The sequence below is a fragment of the Mytilus californianus genome, unplaced genomic scaffold (assembly GCF_021869535.1).
Source record: "Mytilus californianus isolate M0D057914Y unplaced genomic scaffold, xbMytCali1.0.p SCAF_13, whole genome shotgun sequence".
NCBI classification, from domain to species: Eukaryota; Metazoa; Mollusca; class Bivalvia; order Mytilida; family Mytilidae; genus Mytilus; species Mytilus californianus.
In genome coordinates, this window is record NW_026262615.1 from 37623878 (window position 1) to 37651003 (window position 27126).

Consider the following 27126-nt stretch of genomic DNA (forward strand, 5'->3'; position numbering starts at 1 on the left):
TCTTAATAGTCTTATCTTAATTGATTTATGATAATTCAACATCAGTAAACTACTGTTGCCTTAATTTACATGCTTTTGCCTGTCTTTTTAATACATTAATTTGAAATGCAGTTTCAAAATTTTGATAACTTTCAGTATCCATATTTGTGGCTAGCTTATTTATTTTGAATGTATCATACGATGGTTTGTTGACGTGACGGTATTTTCGAGGTCTTTCGTTTTGTTCTTCTTCGACTAATCAATTTTTTGATATTCCTTGGTATATTCAACCTCTTTGTTTATCAACGGAATGTGATTTTTGATTTAAAATCAACATTACGAATTGTTTGACCTGTACGATATGTCTGTTTTAACTTACTATTTTGCAGTCTTGGATCGTTAGATACAACAAAAGTTATTCTATCTGTAAGCTTACGTCTACTGGTTTTAGCTAACCACGTTTTGAAGGAGTGCAGTTTCGCATGTCCTTTGTTGTAAGCAAAGCAGGAGACAACTACCGTATCACATTATCAATTCACAAGGTTTTGCTCCTTTTAGAGTTCATACAGTTCACCTGGTTTTCGTTTGTTACCTTGATGTATCCTTTTGGGGTCCATTTACAATAGTTGTACCTAGGTAAAATACTGTTGCTTTGATTTATATATTTTATACGCCGGATCAACGTTTATTTTAAACAAGACTCTTTAGAGGGCTTGAATTAAAACAATTGACAGCAAGTTTTATTAGTAAATTGAAAAGCATCAGCATCCAGCAGCCCCTTTTATAAGACAAAAGCAAAACAAAATACAAAATACAACATCAGGTGCAAATACTTTCCCGAATCTGCATACGTCAATAACCGCGTCAAGTAAAACAAAACAATACTTTATGCACGATAACCGAGATAAAAGGAAATATTTAAGTATATAAAATGATTCAGCACCAACTATTTCGAACGTAAGACCATGCTGTATTAGTTGTGACGGAGACACTGGTTATTTATCAATTATGTCTTGGTAATAAACGATTAACACTTCGAGAAAAAGGACGAGATGTTTTTGTTCATGTTTTCTGACAACACACTGACTCATTAATTGCTCTGGCTCATATAACGTTTTACAAAGTATGCGCAAGCTCTCAAATATCGCATGTGTTTAGAAAGTATACTCAAACGCGGGTAAATTTGGAAAATTGCTGCTAAGGTTGGAAAATTTATAATAACAAAATAGAAATTGTCTCGTTTGTCATAGATTATTGAATTGAGATACTGCTGTAGTCAAATGCAATGTTTAAAAAATGTATCTGTGGTTTTGAAAAATCTCATATGAATTGTTAATGAAAATCAAAACATAAACTTTGTCAAGAAAATCATGATTGGAGAACTAATATCCGGAATACCCTATCATTTTAAAGCTTAATACTTCATATAAAGACTCCGGTGGAAAGTTTTGTTCTCAACCGACCCTAATTATCAATTTACTTTGGAATTCGGTATGTTTGGGTATTTTTCTAGTGAGTCAAAAATCTTGACTGTATTTTAATTCTTCCTTATCACAATTATACTATAGATAAACGATTTACTGTAACAATTCTTTATCCTTTTGCCATTGCAGATTTTTTATAGAAACATTGTCAGTCGTATATCCATATAGTATATATTTTTCCTTTGTTTTGATATAAACATATTGCATTTATTATAAGCTGACTACAATGTGGAAACGTACGCATCCTATATAAAGCACGAAGTTAATGTGTATCCATTTGTAAATCTTCAAATTTTTTTTTTATTTATTTATTAGAACAATCGTTTCATAGTAAAGTTCGATTGTACTTAGACAGTATAAGGAAGAAGCTTATATTAGACGTCAAAAGGTTGAGAAACTCGTATTTTTGCTGATGGACATATTATATAATCACATTGTAAAGCATCATGAAAACACTTATACGCTGAATTCTTATCTCCTGATAACTCCATACATACTCCAAGTATTGTTAATGCATCAGATGATCGGTAAAAATCATTATGACAATCTTCTCTCACTCTTAAATGTAAATCACTTTAAGCTTGTTGTCTATTGATAATTTCACCAAGACGATTATAGCATAGAAATCTAAGGCAGTGAGACATTGTGATGGGCAGTATAGAAATATCACTGTATTCAACCTCCAGTTGTAGTTCACCTGGAATTAATGAGGAGTGTTTCATATAAAAAACACTATCTACAACGGCTATTTTCATCCTTTCAAGAAATGTCATTTTAGAATGTACATTTTGTCTGTAACTATTGATATGTTCTTCACGATAGATATATTCCATATTCACCAAATCAGGTGAACATCTTGATAGAACATAATCTATCAGTTTGAGTGTTTCATTGTACTGTCCTGTCACGTAACAAAACGACGCGTAAAACAACCAACCCGACACGGCATCTGTCTTGATATAGTCTTGTTAATGTTTATGATAAAGTTTGTGTATGTTGAACTTTTTATTCATTACGGTTGGTAGTGGTAGTAGTTGTACTGCAAATTTACTTATTCTATTGTATTCAAATTTACATACATCACTAATGAACGCGGACATTTCGGACTTCCGTAAAGATTCAGTTAGTGTCAGTACATTATGGCACTCTAACATGTGGCGCACAATCCTACTCCCACTAATTCTGTAAAATAGAAGGTCTAGCCTAATGAACGAACATTCACTCTTTAAAAGATAATGTCTATTGTGAGGCGGAAATAAACCACTAATCAATCTATCAATTCCGTCAACCAGTAAGGTATTCAGTACAAGTAGTAGCATTTTATTGTTATCTGACGTGATCTTTTCGAGGAACATGTTGTGTTCAGGTATGAAATAATTTGGACAGTAACATTTTTCCACCCATGATATCAATTTATGCAAGCAGATAAAATAACAACGAAACAATTTAGGTATTTGAAATGTGTCAATATCCACTTCCTCTGAGACCCAGAATAAAGCCGTCTTCAGAAAATAGGAACACAATAAATCTTTGACATCATCATTTGTGTTAATGATACGCTTTAATGTTAGTTTGAGAAGACCGTAACATAAGAGTTGTGTAAAATTAAACGAATGCACAAGTTGTTTTTCTGCCATAGAGAAAGACAATCTCCATAATAAATTAGAATCTGACTTGTTCTTAGGTCCTATGGGTACTAGCAAACATCCGTATTGTTCAATCTTGTCAATCACGAAATTAGGAGGCCATTGCCGTCGATTACGCATTGCCCATGAAGTTGCGTTGTAAGGCAAACATGTACATCGAAAGCAGAAGGCAAAATCGCGATCTTGATCTGAAAATGTTAGACAAGGACCGTGTGGTATTAGGTGCACATGTTGAAGTTCTTTCTTCATACCATTTAGAAATCCATTAACTGATAAATATAAACCTTTTGTAGTAATTTCAAAGCATTCATGTGTTAAATTTATAGTGTCTTTTGCGGCTATTAATCTTAGTTTTGTAAATCCTGGATAATCATTATCTGTCTCCATAACAAATATACTTTGTTGCTTTGGGTGTTTATAATGCTGTACTGTCTGTTTGGAATATTTAGTATCGCGTACATTCCGTTTGACAACTACTTGGTTGCATACAAACATTATATCTAAGTCACTTCCTGGTAAATCTAGTCCTTCTGCCAAACTTCCACTCGATATTTGTGTATCATCATTTGTCAAATTAAATATCATATCCTGTACGATAAATAATCTTTGTCTAGTACGTATATCTATTTCAGTACCAACTATCTTTACCAAATGTTCGAATAAGTCTTTTTCTTTCAATTCATTTTCAGGCCAAGGAGAGTTTTCTACAATGTGAATAAGAAAATATGTTTATTTCTTGATGTATCATAAAACAGTATACCAACGTCCGTACATATAACGTAATATCCTAAGATCTGTTTCAAGGAGATGAACATTGCGGCTAGAATAAATCAAGTATAGTTAATGACATTTTACATCGGCCTTAAGTTTGTATTAATTGGCATGTAGATTAATAATGTATCAGCCGGTCATTTGCATACATTTCATTGTTAAAAAATGTTAAAGAGTTTGTTTACACCAAGCATATATTGTATACGTTAGCAAGATATGGTACAATGTTTTTAATTGTCAGATTCAGATTGTAATTAAACACAGCAAGTTTGTACATGCTGTAGGTTGCACTTTGTAAATACAGCTGTTTCTCAAACCACGCCTCTTTTGGGGAGATATATAATATTCATAGATATGTTAATTTGTTAACGTACTGGTTCCCATTTATGATCTCTGTGTTTCATTTCATGGAGACATCATAAGTTTAAACTCTTAGAAGTTCAGGGCATATAAATGTTGAAAATATGCCGCACAGCCCTATATTTTGACCTTTGAATAAAATAGTAGTGCATATAAACTTTTCCGTTCTAGGATATTATTTTTCACGAAACTTCATAGTAAAAGTGTCATAGTTTTAGCCGCAAAGGGAGTTCCTATGGGAAATTGCATTGTCTATATTTACAGAATTGCCAGCTGTAGGCGCTGCAAATATCTTAATTCGAATGCTACTTAACAATAGTATTTGTAGACTATACTCTCGTTGTATATTCTTAATCAGTAGCCTGGTATCTTTGATGACTTGTTTGTATCCTCGCTGGTGTTATGATTGGTCTTAATTATTTTGATTGTGTCAATTATTATTCTTAATATCGCTGCTACGCATACAATTGCCGAACATACATTTGTTGCATTAAACGACATTCGATTTGTCAGTTTGTTCTCTCTTAAATGTGTCAACACTGCTAAAATACTATTCAGAAAGTAATTGCTATGTTGTCATTGGAAATTGTATTTGTTATTGGTTGGGTTGTTTGGTTTGCTTGGTTGCAATATTTTAAGAAGAAAAAAATTAGCATTTTTTCTTTTTGTCTAATCTGCAGATTATCCTGGCGATACACATGTGTTTATTATTGTTAGTCTGTTGTTCTTCTATTCATTAATTAATTACATATAAATATTTTGTCAAATTTACTGAGTGTATATATATTAACTATTATATGTGCATATAAAAAAATGGCAAAAGCCTTGTAAAGAAAGACAAATCAACTATTATTTAGTTTCTTTGTTTAGCTTCTTTGTTTTTTTTAAACCGCTGTATTCAATGCATGTGCAGTATGTCGTGTTTCAATCACTCTTTACCAATTATAGTGCCCAATGTACCTGCATAATGTAAATTATGATCGCATTGCTTAATGTAAGCACGGATAGACAAAATGTGTAGATAACATTGTAATATATATTCCATGTAAAACTTTTTCAATTTGTGAAGGTATAATTAAATAGACACTTCCACCTCAGCAAATTCATAGAATTTAATTTAAAACAAAGGGTTATCTAACAAAAAAATTCAGAAAAGAATTTTGTGGTTATTTGTCATGATTGTTGAAAATTTGTTCAACCCTAAGACTAGATGTATGATGATGTTTACGTTATTTGTGCGACTCATAATATATATGTTTAAACCCGTATACGTATCAATATGTTAAAAGCACTGTCCTAATAACAAATCTTACATCTCTGTATGTATTTTCTATCAATCTTTATACATATAAGAATATGTGGTATGATTGTCAATACGTCCACTCTCAACAAGAGACCAAATGAAACAGAACTTAACAACTATAGGTCACCGTACGGACTTCGACAACGAGCAAAGCCCATTGCGCATAGTCGGGTATAAAAGGCCCCGAAATAAAAAATTTAAAACTATTCAAACGAAAAAACTAACGGCCTGATTTATGTACAACTTTATAAACGAATATGATAAACAGCAAAAAACGACAACCACTGAATTACTGAATTACAGGCTCCTGACTTGGAACGGGCGCATTTAGAATGTGGAGGGGTTAAACATGGTAGCTGGTGCCCAACCTTCACCTTACCTGGACAGTGGTGTAACAGTACAACATATGACCAAACTATAAAAAATCATTTGAAAAGGACTTAACTCAACAGATGAAGATAAAGCAAAAACAAGTATCACAAACACAGAGTGGACGTGGCAGGGTACTTATCCATCCCCAGAACAAAAACATGCAAAAAGATTAAACATATCTCATTTATTTTTAGTCTGTTTGTACATATATATTTAAAAGAGGGGAGAAAGATACCGGAGGAACATTCAAACTCATAGATCGAAAATAAAATGACAACGCCATGGCTAAAAAAAGAAAAAGACAGACAAACAATAGTTCACAAGACTAAAGGCTAAGTAACACGAAATCCACCCAAAACTGGGGGTGATCTCAGGTGCTCCAGAAGGGTAAACAGATCATTTCTTCTTTCAAAGATATTTCAACGGGTTAAACAGTTGATTTTCTTTACAGATGTTATTTATATTATCAATGAGAAAACCCAACCCACTGTTTCATGTGTTTATAGATCGTTGATAACCTAATGAGACGTAAACCTTATTAATTTCTTCACAAAAGCAGCACTATGGATAATAGAACAGGAACTTTAAAATTCTTGAGCACCATATTCGAACGCCATTAGCAGTACTGTTTATGGAAGATCAATGAATTGTTTCATTCTGAAGCAAATACATGCTACATTTGTTTCCGGTTAGGTTTGAGTTCCTCAGTCTTTCGTTTACTGTATAGTATTTAATGAACTTGTTTCTTTTCTTGTCTATCGCGTTTAAATCATTGTTTTCCATGTAAAAATTGAAAATGACGTTTTATTGCTAATGAGACAACCAGACACCAGAGACCTAATTACGTAGATGTTTCCAAATATAGCATTCAACAACACCGATAGCAAATAGCTAGCTAAAATGGCCCTAAATTACAAATTAATGTAAAAATATTCAAACAAGACAACCAACTGCTTCTAAAAAACAATAAACAAACAACAAATCTATATAACAACAACAAACGACAACAACTTAGTTACAGGCTCCTTACTCTGGTTTATGATTAAAAGAATATCAGTACTGTAGTTGAAGAGTTGGTACCGTCAATTGGAGATTTAATGGTCTCAACTCTTCAACTACAGTACTGTTATGCCGATTTTAATGTTTACAAAAGGAAATAGTACGTTACAGCTTAAAAAGATGTATAAATTAGAAATAAAATAGAATCCCTCGAAACTTCATGTATGATTTTAGCGTAAAGACGTCATGGATACACGTGACGTCACACAAATATGATCTTACAAACTGAAGGTCAATACGTTATTTCTACGAATCAACTCTGGATTAAATCGCTTCAAAACGGTGATTTTGAGGTAGACGTTGTTTTATTTTCGATAATTTTGTAGTAATCGAACATGAGTTGATCCAAACAATTCACAATTGCGGCTCCTTACTTAGTTACGACATGTAAACTGTGGATTTGATGGTAACTTTTATCCAATGAAAACAATTGTTACATAAAAATTTCATTCTAATATTTATTTCAAGTTGTGCTACGTAAGAGTCTGACATAACAAAGTGTTACCTTTATTGCATTCTGTACAATTCTGCAAGTATTCCAGATATTCACTTGAGGATTTGTCAGGATATCTAAGGTTTAGTATCCACTGTTCATGTGTTTTCCTTCTATGTAGACATTCTTTATACATTCGTTCAAACTGCTTGATTGTCAATCCGAAAACATCGTTTGAGATAACCATACTACCGTCTACTGACTGGTAAATTGATGGTGCGTATTTGCGCTTTCCGCGGTATGGAAAGTGTTTAACCCCGTATTTTTCCAAATATGTAATTTTTCTCATTCCATACATATTTGCATCGTCGTCATTTTCTTGGTTTCTGTTAGCATTGTCCATGATGAATCTAGATACAGAAATAATTCAATACAATGAATTTCAACTAGAAGTTATAAAACTGTTTATTCTACATTTATCACCATTGTTAGATACTTATTGTTGTTAGTTGTTGTCGACTTTACTTGTGTTTAGTCAATAAAAAAGCTGATTTCATTCAAAATTATGGCTTTTGCAATCGAATGAACAGATATAGATCGTATGCTTTAACAAGTTACCACATGTTGTCAGGCGACGCCCGATTCCATTACCACAAGCAGTGTTAGTCTTAGACCCGAAAACATTGTATTTTTGAGAACGACCGATTGACCTACTTTACAACTTAGATATACGGCAAAGGTACAACAATACAACCTATATCATAGAATTAAATGTCGTCTGCTCTTGAAATTTACCGAATATTTGCAATTCCTTAATTCTATGTTCTCATAAGTGTGGATTCACATTGCAGTTGGTGCATTCATAGCAAGTGCACTTGACCGTCAACACATTCGGTATCTCACCTTTTACTGTTCATGCAATTTCTTCAATATTTTTGATTGTTTTTTTTCTTAATGTATTAATAGACTTGTGAGATTTGACATCCGCTATCTACGGTTGTCTTTATGTTAAGGAGTGAATTGTTGAAAACGACATTTGAAATGTCCCGGAAACGTTGATTGTAATTGCCTTATCATGACAATTGAAAATAAAACTTTGCAAATCATATGCGTCCAAAGCCAAAAGTTTTAACGGCAAAAAACATATAAAAGCTCATTAAAGTTATCAGGCTTACTATAAGTTAGGCTAGACAGCCGTTTAGTCTACATAGAACCTATCAGTGGCGCTCAAATAAAACAAGAGGAAGCAAAATATTCCGAAAAGTTGTTGGAGGGTAGACAAAACAAAGTGTTTCGATGTACCAAATTACGTGACGTCATATACGACCCAAAGGGAATAAAATAACCAACCTATAACCAACTGCGGTTGCCATCCAATCAGAATGACGTAACATTAAATATTGCGTTAGATGTGCTAACATAGAGATGATCGTTGGGACAGTACCAGTAACCGTTAGAAGAGGGACGAAAGATACCAGAGGGACAGTCAAACTCACAGATCGAAAACAAACTGACAACGCCATGGCCAAAAATAAAAAGACAAACAGACAAATAATAGTACAGATGACACAACATAGAATACTAAAGACTAAGCAACACGAACCCCATCAAAAACTGGGGGTGATCTCAGGTGCTCCGAAAGGGTAAGCAGATCCTGCTCCACATGTGGCACCCGTCGTGTTGCTTATGTTATTACAAATCCGGTAAATAGTCTAATTCGGAAATTACAAGGTTTTTTTAATATTCTGTCACAGGAACTGTGTTTGACAGTATTCTTTTAACCAAATCCGGGTTGCAAAAAAAACTTATATAAAGCACTGCAAACTTGTACACTGATCTTAGCTAGAAATCTGTTTTGCTACAAGGAAAAGTTAACTTCTCAAATGATTTGGCCCCTATATGAATGAAATTTGTAATTTTTTGGGAAATGTTTATCATATTTTGCTTAATACAGATTGGTTGCAAAAAAAATTGGACATGGTAATCATAGTCTTGTCAAACAGTGACAACTACTTATAAAGATTTCGTTTCTAGGTAGAATTTTGCAAATAATGTTTCCGTCGAATATCTGTGCATCAATACAATACAAAACCTATTTCATCCAAAATGTTCAACCACAAGAGGGTTTCATAGACCTTTAACCTCATGGTTGTAAAGTTCGAACCTCCAGATGGTCTCATCCTAAGACAGTCCCGCATGTCATGTTATAACTGGAATCTTGATGTAGTTAGCAATTATCAACTTACAGAGATGTTAGCAGAAGGCCCGAATTATAGTGTTACCTAGCCTATTTACTGAAGAAAGAGCTTCAGGTTACTGATCGATGTAGTTGATGACTATGCCAGAAAATTAGTTAAGTGCGAGTTGAATAAACGAAAGCTTGACACTTTACATGAATGGATCAATGCTGTTCTTTCCATGCAGGCTTGCATTCAGAAGCCAATTTAAAACCTGCGACTTACAATGAGCACATGGGTTTCTTTTGATGCGTTATCCTCTCTTCACGACAAATATGTTGTTGTTCCTACAATGAAAAAAAATAATTGGAATGGCGCACTGAATAATTCAAAATCATCGCAAACTTTGGAATCCCACATAAATTCACAAAGGAGGACAACTACAAAATAAAAAATCCGTCTTTTGTTGGATTGATATTTCAGCAAACAGTCGGTATTCCAAAGAATACTAATTGTGCACACGTGCTTGCTAATCTGTTTTTGTACTCATAAGAAGCCATATTCATACAGAACTTTTGAGAAGAAAATTTATCTTGCGACGCATTTTAATTTCACTTGAATATATAGATATTGTTCTCTAATTTTTGTGCTATTTTCACATTTCTTGATCGGTGTGAGAAAAATATTTCTCCTCACTAGTGAAATATCTGTTCTCGGCAAATGATTAGTCGAAATTTGATTATTACGTCAAAATGTTTTGTTTTCTTCTGAATTTTCCTATTTTGACGTCATGAAAAAGGCGGCCATGCCTGATGACGTCGCATATACAGTACGGGTAGAGACTTATTATTATGGATGTCTTAATCCGTCTAGATGTCAGACTGGTCGGACAGTTGTCTCAGTGTAATTAACACCTGCTGTGATATTAACCTGTACAATATCCGAGTGGAAGGTCGTAAATCAATCTGTACCAGCTCGATTAGAATTAAATTTTACCTGTACAGATATTTTAGTATTTATGAAGGATAGATAATAAATGTTAAATACTGTTTTGTATTAAAAGAAAAAATTACAATAAAAATTAAAATTAAATATGAATATGGGATCAACTTTTTTTTAACTTGAAAATGAAAGAAAGACGATTTTTTAACAATGCACTGTAAAAATGTATTGGTAATTATAATAATTGTGTTTGTGCCCATAAACTATTTGTATTTGTATTTGTAAACCGTAGATATTTCATTTTATTCAAAATTATAACAACCAGGACTGTTTTCAATCGAAGTTTTAATCAAAATGTTGAGACATCAATCCCGTAAATTATACGAGTTTTCGTTGATGGTTACAATATTTCCCCCTTTTAACGTCCTGTTCCTTTATGTTATTAATAGAAACACAATTTTAAGTATAAGGCCAAAATATCATATTTATAAAGTATATAAACAAATTAAATATAGGCATTGTGAATAAACTGTTATTTTCCTTTCGATACCACGTTCTCCATCGGAGCCTCTACGTCTATTCATACCTGTCAATCATTTTTCGCAAGTAAAACAATTTGGTCAGCCAGATTAGCCGTGCTTTCTATTTTGACATATATTTCCCATTAATCTTTTTGAAACAATTGGTTTTTTTACAATATTTATGACGCCGTGATCATCTTTCGATTCCTAGTTTTTATATAAAAAAAACTTTTCATATGCACATCAATATATATTCAGATCTATGACCCAGCATTATTTTAAATTTTGTTTGTTAATAAATTTACATATAATGGAAATAACAGATTTGTTGACACTCGTTTTATTATAACAAAGATATTGCCTTTCTATTTCCATGTTTGAAATTTTAATGAAAATCGTGTTTTTTATAAACATATTTTACGAATTGTGTCAATCAATACACGAAAATCAAAGTTTTACACTATTCATGATCAGCCGTCTTTACTTTTGCGTCGTATTTCTAGCCATTCTCTAAAGCTCGTGCAGTCAGTAAGATTTTGTAAATCAATGTCGGTAGTTTAAATTGTATAATTCCCGAACTTTAAAGGAGGTGTCCGAATAAATTATTTAAATAGGAATCTGGGTGTTGACTGATAAATATAATAAATAAAATAGTTAAAGAAGACTAAAGCTTGTTTTGTTTATAACTACAAGGATTAAATTTTCTATTCTGGTATATCAATTATTAATGGATCTCGATCAAGAGCCTCAAAACTAACGCACAATACTGCCAATCATTACGTATCAAATTAAATCATGAATAGATTTTCCCACGGTCGGTCAGTAAGGTCACCTGTGTTAACTGTTACGATAATTCCCGCCATATGAAAATCACGGGTGTTTGACAAAATTAACCCAGCTATTTTTAGCAGTCAACATTGTATTGTGAGTGAAGTCAAGTTCAAAGTTCAACCACATGCTGTTGATCACTGATATGTGTATCATGGAATTGTCTTTTCACGGCAAATATTTTTTTTTAGATTGGTGTCAAAAATACAACATACAAGTTAACATGCATTGTGCGTAAATAAATATTATGCAATTAAGAGTCAATGCAGCACCATAAAATTATTTAAATAGGAGTAATTGCATTTCTTTAGACTGCAAATCATAGTAAATATTTAATCAACTGGTCATCAAACGATTGAATGCTTCTAGTTTTAATGTCCATTCATGTCAGTGGCAATTATTTCATGCATATTTAACAAACACAGAAATATCAAAATAAACCTAATTCCCGAGAGGAACCGTTATCTTCTTCTAGTGTTATTATTTGCGTACTACTTTAGTTATATATATCACCAACTTTCGGACAATATTTGTTTACAGTAAAAATTAAATTCACAATTATAAAGAATCACCAAACTACTAGTATATAAGTATTGCTCACTGTAATTATTTTTATTTCATAACTGACCCAACGCAGACTGAAAATTAAATACAAATGTAGTGTTGTCAAACTAAAACGTACGCAGCAGCACTTTGCACATCATTCTGCTAATCAATGGGTTTACGTGGAAAATAAATCAGTAAAACAAAAATAACCTTCCAGAAATAAAACAGAAAATATTTTAAAAACTGTATGCCAACAAATATGAAAAAGATACATAACAAAAAAAAAAAACAAGGGAACAGAACATAGAAAATAATATTTTGAGGAATATAAACAGCATTTGAAATATAAAAAGCCATAATTAAAAAAATAGGCTATGTTTATTAAAACAAAGTTGTCTCTAGTACTTCACCTGTAAAAATATTTTATGTCAAATACGATGTAGAACTAATCAATAAAGTGACTGAGACTGAGAGGTTTAAATCACAGGTAACCTGATTCTGAAATCAGTGAAGCGTAATAATCTAGTAGCACGGATTGAGATGAAAGGACAATTATATTACCGTTCACACCTGGATCTGTTGATTAATGACCATACTACCTACCATAAAAAAGTCGGATTATTCATTTCCGACATGTCCCAGTCCGTTATTTATAGTAATAAGTCTCTACCCGTACTGTAAAGAACACAATTTTCTGAAAATCTTTCAAAAACGAAGGATAAAAATCATCAGAGAAACAGATTCCGACACCATAACTCGTGTATTACGATATTTCTCTACTCTCGACAGTCATATTTTAATTATTTTAAAAGCTCGGCAAGCCTCGCGCTTTAAATAATAAAATTTAACTGTCTCGAGTGGAGAAATATCGTAATACACTTGTTGCAGTGTAGGAATCTATATTTATGTCACTCGATAACCATTTAAGAGAAATTAAAGACCATGAACATGTGACATATATAAATATGAATAACAGAAAATAGAAAAACAATACAAGTGTAATTAAGTTCCGAACTTGACTTTATTTTTAAGTGTTAATGCATACACTTCCAATTGGTAATATGTTTATATTAACTGTTAATTTTGAAAAGTTTTTATGTCAGACGTTTGACAGTAGTGGAAAGGTTAATATGTCGAAAAAACAATCCAAGCCGGTTAATATAAAGGGAGTTAACATAAAGGCTACTCAGGCAATGTCCAGAGATAGATTAAAGATGACAGTTTTGAACTATCATATAGGTTACCTTAAAATTTCAACATTGAGCAAAGTGTTACCTTAAAAGTTTCTAAATGAGAAATGTGTAAAAGTTAAATATGAAAATCAGCGGCCTGTTTGTATTACATCACTGAAAAAATATAAATACGAAAGAAAGAAAAAAAAACAAAATTTTCGTAGGAAAACTTGTTCCTGGATTGGGACAGGCACTTAAAGAAGTGACTGGGATTAACACGTACAAAAATTATATTTTAAAACAGGGACGGAAGATACCAAAGGGATATTCAAATTCACAAGTCGACGACAGACTAACATGAATTAAGGTCTAACCTGTCTGTAAATGAGTAAACTGGATATACATTATTTGCTTGATATCTATATATCTTGCAAACTATTCAGAACAGTCATTTAAGGAAGTTAACAAAAAGAGAAGAAGAAAAAACTTATATTCTGACTATTCAAGTCTGAACTTAGAATTTAAAGTTAAGGATTTGAATTTGAGAAATGACAGTGTGACGAATGTTAAACCAGACTGTGGAATTGAAAGACAAACCTATAAATAAACTATATGTAATGACTACATACTCCATGAGAGAATGCAGCTGTTTGTTAATTGACAAGTTATACTCTTTCTATGCAAAATTAAGTTTCAAATCACAGGATAGCGGCAATAAAACGGGTTCTAAATTAAGTTGTTTTATAAGCAGAATATTCTCCTTTTTCATATTATGTCGCGGTAAGCGTTAGTTAAGCCGAAAGTGAGCAATACTCGAAATAAACTGGATATAATTTTTCTTTTCGTAGATATCGTTGGTATAGTATAAGGGGAGTTCGTGTTTCCGATTTTTTTTGCTATGATTATAAGGTGGAGTTTTAAGTTATACTCTTAAAAAGTTTTAATATTTGACATATTAGCCATGCATATGTACGTTATTTGTACCTACAGCTGTATTATGTTTTTAATGTTTCAGTAAAACTTTTGTCGATCAATTTACTTATCATCTAACACATCTACGCTACAGCAGAAAGGTGACATCATTTAAACTGTACATTATGTTCGTGGTAAATAAGGAAGCCATTTATCTAAATATATGTTACAGTTGCATCTGTTTAACACTTTTGTTACAGTTGCATCTGTTTAACACTTTGTTTGGTTTTCTACTAAAAGATAATGCATTTATCATGGTCGACATGATTATTGATTTCTGACACTTTGTCATGGATTAGTTAACGTAGTGGGAAAGGGAAACTGAAACAAAGAGAGAATAACCTCCTTATTCAAGGATTGTAAAGTACTTGTTCTGAGAATATATATTTTGTTTGCTATTAAATCAAAACGACGAAAGTAACTTATCATAAGTGTTAAACAATTGTTAAATATACTTAAAAGGATATCGAAACACAATGTTAGAAATGTTAGTTTGAAATTTGTCTCTTTTTCTATTTTTATAAGATAAATATCCAGGTTGCCATATGTTAATATGTCAAATGAATTAAGGGATTATCTGTTTTTGTTTTATAACTAAAATATTATCTGCACAAAGAAATGTTTAATTTTAGACATCTTTCATTAAAGTGGAAATGTGCAAATGTAAATTAAGCAATCAAAGCACGTAGAGTATATGCAGTTTAATTACCAATGAGGCACCTACGCAAACCAACTAACAAAGATGGGAATCACCGTACAGCTGTCAACATTGAGCCCAACCTATATCGTAGAAAAAATCTATTAAAGGCTTCCATGCAACAAAATGTAAATAACATATGAAACATAAACAATGAACGAAAGACAAATATGACAGACAGCAACAAAAGACAACTACAAGATTACAGGTTCTATTGTTTCGACAGGCTGGTAAAGAATGATGCGATGTTTTAAACAGAAAGCAACAATGCGCAAAACCAATAACGCAAAGTCGGCTATAAAAGGCAAAGAAACGACAAATGTAAAACAATTCAAACGAGGAAACTAACAGCCTGATTTATTTACAAAACAATGGACGAAAAACAAATATGATTAACAGCTAAAAACGACAACCCTCTGAATGACAGGGTCCTCATTTGGGACAGGTACACACAGAATGTGACGGAGTTGAATTTGGTTGGTGGCGCAAAATCCTCCCCTAACCTTTGATTGTTGTGTATCAGTACAACATAAGTACAAACTATGAAGCACATTTGAAAAGGGCTTTACTCGTCAGATCGATTAAAGCAGAAAAACATCTGACAAAATTACAGACCGGACGTGGCAAGGTATTTATAAATCCCCACAACAAAAACGACGCTAAGTACAGATCTGAGAGTACTCTCAGTTACTGACAACTTTTTCAAAGCCAATAACAACTGATAAACAATTCATATATCTAAGACTTAAATATCAATCAGCAAACATCCAACATTCAATGGATTTAGTGAAAATACGTCATTAAAAGACAGAAAAAGAAACGACCTTGTGAAATGCCAAGATAATGCCAATAACCTTATAACAACCATATAACTGTATTTTGTGAATACATTATGTCTAACAGTTGTTTAAACTTTTTATGTGCCTCACTATACTTTATACGCATCGCACAAAATTAATTTTTCAATATAAATAACTTGTCATGACATGAATTTAATTGACTAAACTTTCCTTTCATAAAACAATACATATATTTCTCTTAATCCAAAAATATTTCTGTTTTTCAAAACGTGCATTAGAACATTAACGGTAATTTTCCTGGTTGATACCAATAAGTTATGAACTTGGGGGTCAATGAGGTTGAAAATAATGACTATAAAATCGGATGTTCATACATCATCATACATTTAACGAGATCAACAAAACTAATACTTTCAACCAATAGTTGACCATGGAACATAGTAAATATCCTATGATTTGAAAGATATATAATAAAAAGTAATATTGAAAATCATCATTCAATGTAAACAAACAGACATCGGTGTAATCAGTTTAATTAATTAATTAGTTAATTGAAGATTAAGATATACCCCAAAATGTTTAAGAAATAAAAATATAATAAAATTAAGATAATGATGATGATGGATGGCTGTTTAACATCAAGCGGCAAATAAATATGCATCTTCAGGACGAGAACATGTTAATGTAATTTGGATATTAACCCTACTTTGTACTAGACAGACATGCGAAGCCGGATTTTTATCGTGCTATTTCACAAGGTAACAGTCCACAGGAACACATGTCACATTACACGGACACATTATTCTGACTACGAGCCAACCAGTCTTTGCTCTTACTTCTTAATGCCGCGTGCTTAGCTGGGAAGCAGCAAATACCAATCCTTAAGTCTTTGGCTTGACCCGGTCGGGGTTCAAATCCATGACCTCCTCGCAGTCGAGGCGAACATGAGACCACGAGACCACTGAGGCGGTAATATAATTAAGCATCTTACCTGTGATAGAATGAAAAAATTGTAAATCCAGTTTTATAATGTTTATTTTACATGTGGCATATCAGCATAATAATGATGAACCTAAAAGGATGAATATGCTACCTTAATTTATCTTAACAACTGCAATGAAATTGTTACAGGAATTTAAAATGAAAATAAGGGTCCCCAATTTTCGTTTAACTTTACGGTGTCACATACTTTTCCTAGTAACGAAATCGGACAACACCCACACAAATCATATAAATTATCATTTTCAAAGTTAAATTTATGCAAAATAGATAGTGCAATGTTTTATTCCAAATCCATTTACACGCTAAAATTTGACCCCTTTCACCTTTTTTATGAAATATCATATGCATAAAATATTACATGTACAACTTTTTTTTCAAATATAAAACTTATTGTTTTGCGTAATATTTGCTTACAACTGTATCTTATACTAGAGTTGTTACTATATCAATAATAGATATAATTATCAAACTAAACATACCATATCGCAAGCATATTTAGTTTGTCAGTGAGTTGCCGACTAGTGCAGTGAAAACTCTTTAAAAGTACTATGCTTATGAGGGAACCAGTTATATTAACAAAACCCGTCTTCTTGAACCAACCACAAAATAAGGACAAACGGACAAAAGTCCTTTAAAGTCTGCTCATTAAATATCGAACATTAGTAAAACCTCTACAGTATAGTAATCGCTACTGTAAATGAGGATAATTTATACTCTACTTAAAAGAATTAGAAACGATTCAACGCATTAGTTATTTCGTCGATAAACACATGATAAATATATGTTTGATAAACTTCTGACGTCGATGTGTCTAACCTTTAAAAAAAGGATACAAACTATTAAATTTAATTTTGTTGATCAAAATACTGCATCAATATGTGTAAAAGAGGGACGAAAGATACCAGAGGGACAGTCAAACTCATAGATCGAAAACAAACTGACAACGCCATGGCCAAAAATAAAAAGACAAACAGACAAATAATAGTACAGATGACACAACATAGAAAACTAAAGACTAGGCAACACGAACCCCACTTAAAACTGGGGGTGATCTCAGGTGCTCCGGAAGGGTAAGCAGATCCTGCTCCACATGTGGCACCCGTCGTGTTGCTTATGTTATTACAAATCCGGTAAATGTAAAGCTCATATAAAGGATAACGGAATTTAATAGATCGTTCTTGTCGTTCTGTCCGTCTCTTCTTTTTTTATTGGTGGTATACTAGTAATTACTTCAGTTCTTTTGATACAATATGAACAATTTTAGCATTAATCGCTGTATAAATCATAAAATAAGAATTGTTTTACCAAAATATATATTGGACGCACAGTCATGTCAATAGTAAGACAAACCAACAACAAAAACAAAGCAGACAGCTGGAGGTCTTCAACAAGCCTTTCCTGATTAAGGAACATTAGTTTATTAACCTTGAGTAACTGTGACTTGCAAAAGTATTTAACCATCAACACCAAATTGCACGAATTAATAATTGATTTTGGACAACAGTTAAAAGTAGAAGTTTATGCAAGCAAAGAAAGGAAAAACTAACAATATGCTTTTTATGACATTTCAATTTACGTAGCAATTTTTTTATAGTTTAGCAAGTATGAATAGGTTGGTATAGCTTTTCTGGCGTTATTTAAAAGTATTCTAGGATAACCTGAAGGTATATTTTCTTGACTAATTATTCAAGGGACGGAGGTTTACCGGTGTTCTAATCTCTATGATCGATTAGAGACTAATCAAAGCAACAAACACACACTGCCAGAAACGCATGAACTCTTAAATGAATGAGACCTGGTCACATGCGAGTCCTCTTTGAAATCATTTTGACCGTTATCTGACCTAATCAATAGGTGTAAAAATATCATAATCGATGAAAAGAATAACCTGAGCTTTGTACACGAAGAACAGTAGTAAACATAGCAAATATCGCAATTATATCACATATCTCGTATAAAAATTGCGGAATTGATATGGCCATCTAAAATAAGAAACCAAGATATGTATATATTAATGCTACTCGTTTTTCATTTATTCCATAGAAAAACATGATATGTAATTATAACTTTAAAGCCATTAATGCATTACATATATGTCTGAATACATTAACGCTGTAGTTTTTTTTTTATCCTGCAATCAGCTAACTATTGTACAAATAACAGGTACACAAATAATTTTTTGCTTTATTTGTACTTGTACAAATAAAGTCTCCTGTTAACCCGCTTCCATATTGAGCAGGCGGTAATGTGAATATTTCTTTTTGCGTACAAGTTCATTTTGGAGTCCTCTTCGCGGTCCGCGTTTAAACTATGTCGATTTCTTTGAAAAATTAGAGACAATAATTTATATTTTAACAACTAAAGTTTCAAGTGTTGGGTGTAAATTTCAGGATAAAAACAATATATGTACAGTGTCGGAAATTATAAAATTTATTTGTACTCGCTACGAAACAGGAGAAAAACTAAATAAATTTTATATTTTCCGACAATGTACATATATTGTATATATATGTTCTTTTTGCGTACAAGTTCATTTTGGAGTCCTCTTCGCGGTCCGCGTTTAAACTATGTCGATTTCTTTGAAAAAATTAGAGACAATGATTTATATTTTAACAACTAAAGTTTCAAGTGTTGGGTGTAAATTTCAGGATAAAAACAATACGAATACGAATACGAATACGAAAGTTTTATTTTGATTCGGTTCACATATAACAATACAAACATAAGCTCTTAAGAGCTTTTTACCGAATATAAGGTAACACAAACACAACATTAAAACACACAACATGCAGACAGGATATATAACAGCACAGTCATATTGAAATACATGCAAAGCACTTTTAAAATACATATCTAAAGCCAAAGCTGAAGCACAACTAAAAATTAAGCACAACTAAAATTAAGCACAAATAAAATATAGCACACATGCAAAAATTTAAGGCATAATAACATGTTAGAGCAACTTCTAAAATATGATAAAGCTTATCTACAAGCAGAACAACAACATTTTGAACCATTCCAAGACTGTATAAGGCTCTTAAATTGAGGAAAACTGTTTTCAGTCCTGAAATGGTCAGGTAGGCTGTTCCACAGAGTAGCAGCTGCAAATTTAAAACTTTTCTTACCAAACAGTGTAGTTTTTACATGTGGTATATCCAGTATATTACTATATCTGAAAGAATATTTACAATCTTTTATATTTAATAAATCATGTAAACAGACAGGTGCTAATTTATTGACTATATTAAAAGTTTCAATTGCCATAGATCTTTGTCTTTTAATATGCAGTGAAGGCATCTTAGCCTTTTCAAGCAACTGTTGATATGAGCTTGAATGGTCTTCGTACACAAACCTCAGTGCTCTTTCTTGCACTTTTTCTAATTTTTTTGAATTTTTCTCGGTATAAAAATGCCATGCCAAAGGGCAGAAATTGAAGTTTGACAGAATAAATGTATGGAAAATAGTTAGCTTACTTAGCTTGTTCAGATAAGCTCCCAAACGTTTCAAGATATTTAGTTGCTGAGATGCCTTCCTGCATATTTTACCAATATGAATATCAAAATTTAGCTGATAATCTATGTCAATGCCAAGTAATTTGACAGTTGACTCACACGAAAGATCAGCACTTTGGATACGTATAGATGGATTTTTGTTATATGTCTTTTCCCAACTGCTAGGACCTGAAATTTGTCGGGGTTTGCCTGCATTTTATTTATTTTGAACCACTCAATAAGTTTGAGTGATTCAGATTCCAAAGTAGAAATCAAAACATCATAATCAGGACTACAGTAAGATAAAGTATTGTCATCTGCATAATTATACAAAGTTCCATTTTTTATAAATAAGAATATATCATTGATAAAAACATTGAATAGTAGGGGGCCCAGGATAGAACCCTGGGGAACCCCCTTATGAATGTCAGCCCAACTGCTAAGAATACTATTTATTTTAATTTGTTGTTTCCTGTTTGTCAAATAAGATTTAAGTAGTGAAATAGAATGAACAGAGACACCATATGCTGATAATTTATCAAGCAGAATTTCATGTGGTAGGCAATCAAAAGCCTTTGAAAGGTCCATTAAAACAGCAGCTATATACTGGTTTTTATCTAATGCTGCACGCCAATCTTCTAGCAGTCGTAACAGTGTGGTCTGACACCCATGGCCACGTCTAAAAGCACACAGATAGGGATGAAAAATAATTTCAAAAAAATCACCAAGTTGAATTTCAAAAACCTTTTCATAAATTTTAGAAAAAATTGGTAGAACGCTGACAGGCCTATAATTGGCTTTGTCAAGTTGGTTGTTTTTCTTGTGCAGTGGTGTTACTTGAGCCTGCTTGAGTCTATTAGGAAAAACTCCAGTTTCTACAGGTAGATTTATAAGTGTTGTTAACTGTGGCACAATTATCGGTTTACAATGTTTCACTACTTTTGCTGGTATGCCATCTACTCCAGTAGCTTTTTTAATGTTAATTTTATTAATAATTTTTGCAACTTTTTCTGTTGTTGTTTTCTGAAAATCAAATTTTGTGTTAGTGCAGTTTTGATCTTTTATTTGCAAGATACTGGCATGAGTTGGTGGGTCGTATAGCACGTCACTACCAATCTTGTCTGCAACTGTCGAAAAAAATGTGTTAAAGTGTTCTGAAACATCTTTGGTGTTGTTTATGATTTTGTTGTTTTCACATAAAACAATTTTTTGTTCCCCTGAGTGACATTTTTTTTAGAAAAACGGCTTTATAGTTGTCCAAAAGTTACTGTTTTTTGCCCCACCTGAACAACGTTCTAAAAAATAATTTTTCATGGATACTTTTTTAAGTTTTGTAACAAGGTTTCGCTGTTTTCTATATTTTTCCCATGTTTTTGAATCTTTATGCTTTGTAAATTGTGTGTACAGCATGTGTTTGCGATATACAGCTTTTCTAAGTTCACTATTCATGCACGGTAATGGTTGTTTTCTTGGTTGTCTTGTTTTGATCGGTGCATGTTTGTTTAGATTATTTGTGAATGTATCTTCAAATTCAGTATATGCCTGGTTTAACTGTTCAGAATTTGTGACATTTTCTGTAAGTGGCATTTTTATTTGGTTTAGATCTGTGTTAAATTTATCTGTATCAAAATTTCTATAACTTCTGTATGATATTTTTTGCTGTTTTGGGGCATGAACTTTGCCCTTGATTGTAACTGATATAAGATTATGACAATCACTAATACCTGTAGATAAATTGTGGGTGTTAAAACACATATTTTCCTTGTTTGTGAGTATAACATCAACAAGTGAGGGTTTAGACCCTTTCATAAAACAAGTTGGTTTTAATATTAATTGTGACAAGTTGAAGATATCACATATGTCATTCATAGATTGACATTTTTTACTATTTAACATGTCAAAATTTAGGTCACCAAGTAATAAAATATTATCATAGTTAATTATACATTTGTCTATATTTTTTGTAAAGTTATCTGAAAAGTTGTTGTCAGGTACTGATGGGGGTTTATAAATACCCATCATCAGCCATTTGGTGTTATTTAAGTGAACCTCTAAACTAATGTTCTCTAAACTATCAGATTCTTTGTCAGCTCTACGACTAGATGGAAAGTCAGAATTGATCAGTAACATGATGCCACCACCTTGTTTGTTTCTATCACGTCGATGAAGTTTGTAGCCATCTACTTTGAACAAGTTATCATTAAACGATTGGTCAATTTTCGTTTCTGCAACTATAAGGAGATCTACGATTTTATCATATAATAGTTCTTTAATCTCATCGAACTTATACCTTATGCTGTTTATATTCATATATGCTACCACGAAGTTACTTGGGTGTTTTTTCCTGGACTCAATTAGACTCTGAAAGACCGACTCTGCATGTTGATTGTTTACATCGGAACTTGTATTATTCAATGAAGGGAGATAATCGTTTGTGGGTGCGTTTGACTTTATATTTACATCATCAAAATATGAATCATTAAAATTCGGTAAAATACAGTTTTTACAGAACCAACTGTCTGTCGATTCTGATAGTCTGTAGTACTCATCTTTCGGCAAATCTATGCATTTCAGATGAAACCAATACGAGCAGTCCTCGCATAAAATTGCATGTTGATTTTTTCTTACCGGCTTGAGGCATTTTCATCATGGATTTTTCACTGGTCCTGGATTTCTAGACACATCTCCAGATAACAATAAAAGTCTTACAAGTGAAGAATGATACTGGGAACTGGTGTTAAAAAGTGTTCCTTTTGTTTTCAATTTTTGAAAATGGCGGGTCTTCTCAGGGACTCCTCTAGGGTGCAAAAGATCTAGTCCAAAATCATAAAAGGACAAGTTTGAGATAGTTTCGGAATAGAAACCAAGATCTTCAGTCTTATATCTATTAGTTAAAACCACTGGTTGCGATGTGATTGCAAAAAGACGGATAAAAATCAATGTTGTTGTTAGAGCAAGTATTATACCGTCCAGTCCCGACGCCATCTTCGATTCAATATATGTACAGTGTCGGAAATTATAAAATTTATTTGTACTCGCTACGAAACAGGAGAAAAACTGTGCGAGCCTCGCTTTTCATCCTGTTTCTAAAGCTCATACAAATAAATTTTATATTTTCCGACAATGTACATATATTGTATATATCTGATGGAGAAAAATATATTTGTTTGATAAGCCTTGTTTCTCCAATGCAAGTTTACAAACATACAACCAGCAGTTAATCCTAAAAGATCTCTGTTTGGAATATACAGATAACATTCTTTGTCATACATTCATAAAAAAGTCAAAGACGTATATTTTTTCAGACAATCGCCATTTTTTTTTCTATTCTCATTATGACTGAACTCTGGAAAAAAGCTTCAGATATGTGTTTGCTGTTCAATTGTCACATTATCTAATATTAATTCACAACGGTAGAATTATTGGCCTAATTTTAACTGTACATACTATTCACTGAATGTAAGGACGTGATCAAACCGTTCACAACACAAATTTGATACAAGTTTTTTGAGTATAAATTATGAAGCATACTTTTGCAAACTATTGATGCTGTTAATTGACTTCTAAATATATAATTAAATGCATGTCACACTGTTCATTAGCTATCATTTTCAATATGTAGCCAACAATACTTGTGCACTCTTAACATCTTTCACACGGGTAGTATGTTTCATACGGGTAGTATGTTTCACACGGGCAGTATGAATACGACCCTAAAAAGCCATATCAAATGGTTAATCTATACAACGCAAAACTGGCTGCATTTGTTTAAAATGTTATTTTGTTTTCGACTGACAGATGATGCGTCGATGCCGCTCGCAATAGTAACTAGTTACCTAAACTTGTCTTTATGTTTAATTTGTAGTAAAACGAAACTGACGCAAAGAAGAAAACCTTCCTCATAGAACATTTACAAGGATTCTTAAGTACTTGTTGTTGGAATACATCATTGTGTTTGTATTAAAACAAAAAGATCAAAAGTTACTGATTGTAAATGCAAACATTTGATAAATGTGTTATACATGTTTTACGGAAATAAACACACAATGTAAGTTAGTCATAGTTCGAAATATAACTATATTTCTATTTTTAAAAGACACTTTCTCAAGTGGTAAAATGTTGACTTGTCAAATAAATCTATTGACTATTTGTTTTATACCTATGTATCTGCACAAAATTTTTACGCAAGACATTTCTTAACATGAATGTGTCCATAGTACACGGATGCCCCACTCGCACTATCATGTTTATGTTCAGTGGACCGTGAAATTGGAGTCAAAACTCTAATGTGTCATTAAAATGAGAAAGATCATATCAGAGGGAACGTGTGTACTAAGTTTCAAATTGATTGGACTTCCACTTCATCTGTTCATCAAAAACTACCTTGACCAAAAACTTTAACTGAAGCAGGACAGACGGACGAACGGACAGACGAACGAACGGACGCACAGAACGAAAAACATAATGCCCCTAGGTGGGGCTAAAAATGTATTAAGCAGTAATGCGGTATGATTACGAATGAGAAACTGTACATAGAGCAATTTGCAAAGATTAGATCTACCTTACATCCATACATCAAAAAAGGATGACAGATGTTAACCGATGATCAAATCTCGTAAATCGATCAGGAAGAGACAAATCAAACAAACAAAACGTTTGGAAACTGCATGAATTCCAAAATAAGCAAGACCGGGTTTGTCGACGGTGTCAACGTCGCTATGCAAGCATCCAGCCTGAGCCCTAGCACGGTCGGAATGAGGATAACTAATACAGATGTGTTTAAAGACTTTGCAAATTCAAAAGTAACATTCGGGAATAAGACACAATCAGAAAAAATACAGATTTAACAATTATACTGCTATCAAAAGATCTATGACCGCGAAGACATGTCGACAGTGAGTTTAGACACCTACGTTAAACACTTCCGTAGTAGTTATCCTTCCTCCGACCGTATAAGGGCTCTATAGCCAGTCTAGGTCGTTTAACACTTCCATAGTAATTGTCCTCATTTCGACCGTACGAGGACGTTTAAGCCAGTCAAGGTCAGTAAACACTTCCGTAGTAGTTATCATTCTTCCGCTCATGACCAGACGCACATTTCAACAATTAATATATCTTCAGTGATGATTAAGGCCATGACTTAAAACAACAATTTACATAAAAGTAATCCACATTGGTTCCTATTATGTGTGAAGAAAAAAATGTCAAAGGTGATAGAGGATAGAGGATTGTATTGCAATGAAATCAACCTACCTTTCCTTCAAAGTAAAAATATTTACAGTCCGTACATCTGTTCACATAACACTTCTATCAATTCAAGCTGTAATTCAAATTGACAAAAACAAATCTGCCTGCAGGAAATCCACGATTCTTCCATTTCTATTGATTCATATTGAAAGTTAGTCATGATAAGGCATACAAGTGTTTGACACTTGTTTAAATGTAAATTGAGTAATTATATATACAAGTTTACAACTTCCGCGATACTTAATGTGACCTTTTATGTCTCTAAATGTTCATTTGATGAAGTATTTTTTCTCGGATTTTGTTGTTTAATTTAAATAATTTTATTAGATAGGTGCATACATTTAACGTTGTACTGAATTGCCAAACCTTTGTATCAGAAGTGAAATAGGGAAATGTATATAGATGAAAATAACCTATAGAAATACCGGGCGTCCGAAGCAGTTTTCTGAATTTACCCTGATCATGACAATGCAGGACGACAAGGATCAATTAAAGCTTAACATTTGGAAGCAGCAGGTGTTCGATTAACGAAAATATCAAAATTCATCTCAGGTCAACTTTGACAGAGGGAGTTGAAACTTTGAATTGTTTTAATTCTATGTAAAGGAGATAGCTACGAAGGCTTTAAATTAGCCCTAAAGATAAAATATTGTCATACCATATGTTATGGTAGTATGGGTGTCTTTTGCAAGCTTGGATAGTAAAATAGCAGAACACAAAAGGCCTAGAATTTTAAGTTGTTCTCCGAATTTCGATTCAGAAATATAACTTTCTACAATTTTCAATTAATAGGAAAAACCATACGGTGACAACCTTTCGCCTTTTCATATTTTGAAAGCATTAAGAGCTTTCATGTCATATTTAATTGCAAAATTCTATTATGTAGTTTTCCCCTTTATTCACCTTATGATGACAATTCTCTGTCTAATCCATACAAAATATATAATTTTGTCACAACCTGTAGCTTGAAAACACGCTCGGTGACCTATCATTGTAAATCTATTTTTGAAGATATCACAGTATATACTAAATTTTGGCAAATTATATAAAAATTCTACTAATTGTTTGTGTATACTCCCATACCACCTCAAAACATATGTTTATGATCTTAAATATGCGAATTTTTATAAACAAACTACCATTATTGTCTGCTGATCGTTTTGATAATGTGGACAACTTCAAAAGTATGATATTATACTAGCTTTTAGCGAAATTGTTTGTCTTTATGCGTTCATTTGACAAAGGACAAGGTACGATAAGCCCCCGTTTTGGCCCCCCTATTTTCTCATTTTTCAAATTTTTTTTTGGAAAGCTACTTATTATG

The 27126-nt window shown here is 32.6% G+C and overlaps 1 protein-coding gene across 2 annotated transcripts; it reads right to left on the reverse strand.

The window, feature by feature from the left end:
- Positions 1–1524: 1524 nt before the first annotated feature.
- On the reverse strand, positions 1525–25973 carry LOC127723606 (uncharacterized). 2 transcript variants are annotated; one of them, XM_052230297.1, is made up of 4 exons: positions 25809–25973; positions 9800–9931; positions 7480–7817; positions 1525–3813 (listed from the first exon to the last, which is right to left on the reverse strand). In XM_052230297.1, the coding sequence occupies exons 3-4, from the start codon at positions 7808–7810 to the stop codon at positions 2432–2434; spliced, it is 1713 nt and encodes a 570-aa protein (XP_052086257.1). In that variant the 5' UTR covers positions 7811–7817; positions 9800–9931; positions 25809–25973; the 3' UTR covers positions 1525–2431. The 2 variants fall into 2 exon arrangements, with proteins under 2 accessions (XP_052086257.1, XP_052086258.1); XM_052230298.1 differs by lacking the exons at positions 9800–9931; positions 25809–25973 and having other exon boundaries at positions 7480–9156.
- Between the last annotated feature and the right edge of the window lie 1153 nt (positions 25974–27126).

What these genes read in the sequence shown, in the direction of transcription:
- LOC127723606 (XM_052230297.1), bottom strand. Translation starts at nt 7,810, where the DNA reads ATGGACAATGCTAACAGAAACCAAGAAAATGACGACGATGCAAATATG. An exon ending in TTGTACAGAATGCAATAAAG is followed by an intron (nt 3,814 to 7,479) that starts GTAACACTTTGT and finishes TTCACATTGTAG; the next exon opens with AAAACTCTCCTTGGCCTGAA.